This window comes from Nothoprocta perdicaria, unplaced genomic scaffold, assembly GCF_003342845.1.
Source record: "Nothoprocta perdicaria isolate Ctin4 unplaced genomic scaffold, notPer1 scaffold_11, whole genome shotgun sequence".
Classification (NCBI taxonomy): Eukaryota; Metazoa; Chordata; class Aves; order Tinamiformes; family Tinamidae; genus Nothoprocta; species Nothoprocta perdicaria.
Genome location: NW_020454205.1, coordinates 8,359,765 through 8,365,556, shown reverse-complemented (window position 1 = coordinate 8,365,556; position 5,792 = coordinate 8,359,765). Strand labels below are relative to the sequence as shown.

At 59.8% G+C, this 5,792-nt stretch overlaps 1 protein-coding gene and 8 non-coding genes across 9 annotated transcripts; 3 read left to right on the top strand and 6 right to left on the bottom strand.

Annotated features, from left to right (window-relative positions):
- Window positions 1-72, bottom strand: TRNAP-UGG. Its single transcript has one exon. It is a non-coding gene; the product is annotated as a tRNA-Pro (tRNA).
- A 630-nt stretch (window positions 73-702) lies between these two features.
- On the bottom strand, window positions 703-774 carry TRNAA-UGC. The gene has a single exon. It is a non-coding gene; the product is annotated as a tRNA-Ala (tRNA).
- Window positions 775-1,035: 261 nt separating this feature from the next.
- On the bottom strand, window positions 1,036-1,107 carry TRNAP-CGG. Its single transcript has one exon. It is a non-coding gene; the product is annotated as a tRNA-Pro (tRNA).
- Window positions 1,108-1,648: 541 nt separating this feature from the next.
- Window positions 1,649-1,731, bottom strand: TRNAS-CGA. Its single transcript has one exon. It is a non-coding gene; the product is annotated as a tRNA-Ser (tRNA).
- Window positions 1,732-2,083: 352 nt separating this feature from the next.
- TRNAP-AGG lies at window positions 2,084-2,155 on the top strand. Its single transcript has one exon. It is a non-coding gene; the product is annotated as a tRNA-Pro (tRNA).
- A 372-nt stretch (window positions 2,156-2,527) lies between these two features.
- TRNAT-AGU lies at window positions 2,528-2,601 on the top strand. The gene has a single exon. It is a non-coding gene; the product is annotated as a tRNA-Thr (tRNA).
- Window positions 2,602-3,402: 801 nt separating this feature from the next.
- On the top strand, window positions 3,403-4,167 carry VMO1 (vitelline membrane outer layer 1 homolog). The gene is made up of 3 exons (XM_026048569.1): window positions 3,403-3,585; window positions 3,666-3,781; window positions 3,861-4,167. Exons 1-3 carry the CDS (start codon window positions 3,403-3,405, stop codon window positions 4,165-4,167), a joined length of 606 nt encoding a protein of 201 aa, XP_025904354.1.
- A 1,191-nt stretch (window positions 4,168-5,358) lies between these two features.
- Window positions 5,359-5,432, bottom strand: TRNAT-AGU. Its single transcript has one exon. It is a non-coding gene; the product is annotated as a tRNA-Thr (tRNA).
- A 195-nt stretch (window positions 5,433-5,627) lies between these two features.
- TRNAS-GCU lies at window positions 5,628-5,709 on the bottom strand. The gene has a single exon. It is a non-coding gene; the product is annotated as a tRNA-Ser (tRNA).
- Window positions 5,710-5,792: the final 83 nt, after the last annotated feature.

Here is a 5,792-nt window from a genome sequence, read left to right as displayed (position 1 = left end):
GGGCTCGTCCGGGAGTTGAACCCGGGACCTCTCGCACCCAAAGCGAGAATCATACCCCTAGACCAACGAGCCGGGGTGGCACCACGCCTCGTATCCACAGTCCAAACCAAGCACTTTGTGCTCTCCTGCTCATAACTCCAGAGTGACCCTGGTGGGTCCCAGCACTGGCTGTACTGGCTGGCCTCATCCTTCTGACAGGAGTATTTGCAGTTAAAACCTGCCGCTCTACCCTGTGGCCATGGGGGGCTGCCCCTTGCGCTCCTGGCCTCAGGAAATCCCTGCATGGCCCTTCTTTGCCACCCAGGTTCATGGAAAACGGGAAAGCCTCCTGGCTGGCTCCCCAGGGCGGCAGGCAGAGCCTTTCCCCAAAGGACAGCTCCTTGGGTGTCTGGGGCCATAGGTGTTGGTGGCACCTGGGTGCCCGGGCTGCAGGRCGACTCTCCCTCTGGGCACGATGTGTCCCTGGCACATCCATGCATGAACCCTCCTGGCTCTGGTTATGTCCACTTGCCAAGGGTGGTACTGGCACAGAGGGGGCAGTGGTGCAAAGGCCGACGGGGACAAGTGTATCCTGTGCAGTAGGATGGTCTGCCCATGGGGGTTGTGGGATGTGCTGCCCATGGGGGTTRAGCTCATAAAACCCAACGGCAGTCTTAACATGAGTTGCCCTGCTCAACATGAGCATTGTACAGAAAAGCACTGTGGAGATGCTGGGGCTTGAACCCAGGGCCTCTTACATGCAAAGCAAGCGCTCTCCCACTGAGCTACATCCCCCTGCCCTGGGGCTGCTCTGCCTGCCGGGCAGAGCTGCCCGTCCCATACAGCCCCAGGACTCGGGGACTTTGGACCTTGGCTGCTGCAGAAGCTTGGAGCTCCTCCCCTGCTGCCTGGGGTGCAGRCCCAACAGGAGCTGGGGCCCCACAATGCTGAGCAGCCCAAACAAATGTGGGGCAAGGCTGAAGGGAGAAGCAGGAAGGGGCTCAGAGCAGCTCTGCCTCAGGCAGGCAAAAGCAGCCCAGGCAAGGCCCAAAAGSAGGGCTCGTCCGGGATTTGAACCCGGGACCTCTCGCACCCGAAGCGAGAATCATACCCCTAGACCAACGAGCCGGGGTGGCACAGCTGGGTGTCCGGCCCGCCCCGGTSCCGTCCCGTCCCTCCCCTGCAGCGCCAGGCTGGCACAGCCCCAGCGCCACACAGTTCCCTTGCCAGCGTCTGCAGACAAACCGGCTCCCTGCGCCTCTGCGTGCTGCATTTTCCTTAGCATGCGGGCACCTCACCACGGCTGGGTGGCCCCTGTGCATCTGCATCCCCCTTGGAGATTTACTTTGCATTGCTCCACACCCTTGGCTGCCACTTTCTCAGATCTCTAAAAAAAAAACACAGGGGCCTCAACATCCTGAAAAGGGCCAGGAGCCCTTCCGCTCTGGAGCTGTCTCAGAGACTGCATCCCAGGTAGGATTCCATGTGAGGGAGCAGTCACCCAGGTCACAAAGGACAGAAGTGGGCCTGGACTCTCTTAGTTCATGTCCATCCTGGCTCCCCYTTTTTCTAGCTCTAACTCAGCCTGGGGCCTCTGCAGCCCCAAACAAGCCACAGCCTCAAAGGGGAGGCCCCAGCACAAGCCTGGACCCCCCAAAGTAAAACCTCTCGCTGTGAGCAGGATTCGAACCTGCGCAGGGAAACCCCTATTGGATTTCGAGTCCAACGCCTTCACCCCTCGGCCATCACAGCCCTGGGCRGCAGCACCCTGGGGTGCGTGGGACCCTGCCCCCATCTGCCCTGGGGCACCCACACAGCCCAGCATGCAGCACTAGAGGCTGGGCAGGATCTGGCCCGGTTTCCACTACTGCTTCCTTTTCCCGGGTTCCAAAGCGTTGTGTGCAGAACCCCGTGTCTGCACAGACCCCAGAGCTGGGGAGCCGCATGCGGTGCCGCGCGCGGGGGCAGGCGCTGGGGCGCCGGCTGCGCGGGAGAAGGCAGCAGCTCCGGCCGGCGCTGGCGCTGGCGCTGGGCTGTGCCGGCCGTGCAGCAGCGCTGGGCGCCCGCCAGGCCAGGCCGGGCTGTGCAGARSGYRGCRCRCGGTGGCTCGTTGGTCTAGGGGTATGATTCTCGCTTAGGGTGCGAGAGGTCCCGGGTTCAACTCCCGGACGAGCCCACGTTTTGGACGTCCCAGCTGCTGATTTGGCCCTGCTGGTGCAGGGCTCCCTTGGGAGCCATTCATCAGCTTTCATACCCACCCTTGTGGGTACTCACTGGCAYCCCATCCATCAGCTTTCACAACCCCTGATGACCGTAGTACCCCCTGGTCGTCAGGGCTTTGATCTTGGTGGGGTGAGTAAAGCTGTTCCCCAAACCTGGAAGTCCTGGCTCCATGATGCCCCCAGCCCAAACAGTGGGTGAGGAGCTGCCAGGCCCTGCTGTGGCAACCTTGCCACAACGCAGAGCACAGGGCGCCTGGGCCAGGTGATGACGGCCAGGTGCTGCAGGGCCACCCTGGGTGCTGTGTGTGTGGGCAGCAGCCACACATGGCGCCATGGCTTAGCTGGTTAAAGCGCCTGTCTAGTAAACAGGAGATCCTGGGTTCAACTCCCAGTGGTGCCTGTCCCGGGACAATGCTTTTCTCTATCATACACACAGACCTCGCCTCCAGAGCCCAGCTCTGGCTGTGGGCATCACTGGGGATTGCTTCCTGGCCACTGCCAGGAAGACCTGTTGCCCCCTCATGTAGGCCTGCACACCGGCATGGAGGTGACATGGCCAAAGCAGAAGCCAGCAGTGCATCCTAGCTGGTACTAGGTCCCTTGTTCAGCTCACCTGATAAAGGGTCCCCTTCCCCCAACAGAAACGTTTGAGAGGGTGATTACTGCAGAAAGTGCCTGTTAGAGAGTAAGATGATAGCCCTTCAGGAGCAGATGGTGCTGCCAAAAAGCTGCTCATGTGGTTGTGAAATGGTGGCGAGGTAGTTGCTTCCGGCGGGCGCATGCAAAAGAAATTGGAGAAGCAGCTTCCTCAGTGGTGTCTTTTCCCATTCCTTCCTCAGCAGCCCCAGATGTCTCCCAGATCGGATAAGGAGGAAGGCGGAGTGTGTGTACCCCACATTAGACATACTGGGAGCTGAGCTATGGYCCTTGGAGGAGCTGCTGGTGCTTGGGGCATCCTGCAGCTTTCAGTGCTCCTGGAAGAAGACCTAAGCAAGGAGTTGGTGGTTCAGCTCCTGCCCTCCCCACCCCCAGGAGATGGGATTAGCCCTCTCTGGCAGCTAATCCCAGCTGTCTGACAGGACTGGCCACTCCGGGAAGGCCACGAAGCTCCTGCTGTGTCCCCTGTGCCAGCTCCACCACCCTCAAGGGGTGCTGAGGAGGTATAAAAGCCCCACGGGGCAGTGCTGGGCATGCAGTCRTGATGGGGTGGCCAGTCCTGCTGCTGCTGGCGGGTTTCCCTAGTGCTGCGGCGGGTGGGCAGGACCCAGGCTGGGGCTCCCATGCCGCCTCCGTCATCACTGTGTCCAACGGGGGCCCATGGGGCGACTGGGCCTGGCCAGAGACGTGTCCCGAGGGCTCCTATGCCGCTGGTGTCAGCTTCAAGGTAGAGCCTCGGTAACAGGATGGAGGCCAGGCTGGGGACGTGGCCCCACCAGAGCTCATCCCCGTCCCGGGCCCTCGCAGGTGGAACCGCCCCAGGGAGCGGCGGGGGACGACACGGCGCTGAACGGCGTCTGGCTGCTCTGCTCGCCACCAGGGGCCGGCGGCACCTCCTCCGCCGTGGAGTCACAGAGCGGCCGGTAAGCGCAGAGAACGCGGCGGCCGCGCAGGCCTCGTGCCCGCCCCTGCTCCCTGTGGCCCCTCTCCCCATAYGTCTAGGTGGGGCCGCTGGTCGGAGCCCCGCTGGTGTCCCCACCGAGGGCACCTGGTGGGCTTCGCCCTGCGGGTCCAGGCGCCCCAGCACCGGCTCCTGAGCGATGAAGTGGCCGCCACAAACGCCCGCTTCAGCTGCTCCAACGAGCATGTCCTAGAGGGGCCGGGCAGCGAGCGAGGCGAGTGGGGCGGCTGGAGCCTGCCCTGCCCAGGGCGGGTGTGCGGCATCCAGACACGGCAGGAGCCTCCGGGGGGGCTCCGGAGCGACGACACCGCCCTGAACGACCTACGTCTCCTCTGCTGCAAGAAGTGACCGCCCGTGCCCCACCACGGGGCCTTCTATCCCAGCGGAGACCCAGCCCCACAGCAGAGCCTTCTCCCAAAACATCTCCCTCCAGCAACATCTCCCTCCAGCCTCTGGGCCCTCACTATCTTGGGAAAGCCCTCTTGTCCTCATGGAGTGCCTCTCACAGGGCTCCTCATCCCACACAGGCTCGGAGAGTCCTCAGTCTCCCTGGGACTGACATCCTTCCTGCCCAAATGAGCTGGCAGTAAATAAGAGTCATGGAGACTCTGCTGGGATGTTGACAGCGGGACAAACTCTCCCCTTCCACATTTGTCTCACACCACTCGTATCGCAGCCAATAGCCTCAAGCTTCAATTCAATGATGATATTTGACCGAAGAATAAAAACAAATTAAAACCATCTCTTAGACTCATTATTTAAAGGAGCTAGATGCAATTAAAACCAGCCAACACGTGGCACAGTCCTGAGAAGATAAATGTTTTGACTGATCCATTTGTCTCACCTCTAACCCAGGGCTTTCATTGAGTGGCTTCTTGATATCATGATTACAGTATGTTATATGCTTGATTTATCATTTGTCAAAGGCACACCCTAAATCTCCCCAAAATATTTTCCTAAAGAGAGAAAAGTTCTGTTATCCTGAGTCAAATTTGGCTGGTCTTAATCATATTTTGCTCAGATTTGTTTTACATCAGATTTTTGCATTTGATGAATTTCCTGAATGCAAATCTTACATTTTCACCATGAAACAGAAGTAAGCATAGGCTTTGCCTTGTGTCATTTGATATTATGTCAGAAACGTAAGTGCCCGTATCCTTCAGGAAATACTTTGTTAGTCAGACAGGTTTATCCTGGAGTAACGGTTTCCATAAATATACCAAAATCTATATTGTGTGCTTCTGATAGATGAATATATACTGTGTGCCCTGGCCGTGAGCACATCACTCTCAGGGACATGGGACTGTGGGAGGCCCGCAATGGCTTCCCTCGTGGAGAGGGTGCAGCAGAGAAGGTGCAGAAGGATGGGAGGCTGTGGGCAGGACAGGTGGGGGAATCCAGCACTGCCCTGTCCCTGGCATGGAGGTGCCCCTTCTTGGGCAGGGCCTGCTGGAGCAATCCCCAGTGGTGCCCACAGCCAGGGCTGGGGTCTGAAGGGGAGAGCAGCTGTGTGAGAGAGAGAAAAACATCGTCCCAGGCAGGCACCACTGGGAGTTGAACCCAGGATCTCCTGTTTACTAGACAGGCGCTTTAACCAGCTAAGCCATGGCGCCCTGSTGCYSTGYRTGSCTGCTGCCCACRCTCACAGCACCCCAGGGTGGCCCTGCAGCACCTGCCTGTGGCCAACCCTTGCACTGCCGACCCCACAGCTGGAGACAGCAGCTGCACGAAGAAGAGCTGGGAGGGGAACAGCATGGAGATGGCGAGAGCTAGAGCAGGTAAACCCTAGCCAAAAAAAAATAGGTTTACGACGAGGGTGGGATTCGAACCCACGCGTGCAGAGCACAATGGATTAGCAGTCCATCGCCTTAACCACTCGGCCACCTCGTCTCGCCCTGCACTATCTGTTCCGCCCGCCCCACTGCACGTGCGAAGCCGCCGCCCGCGCCCACGCGGCCACGCCGCCCGCCCGC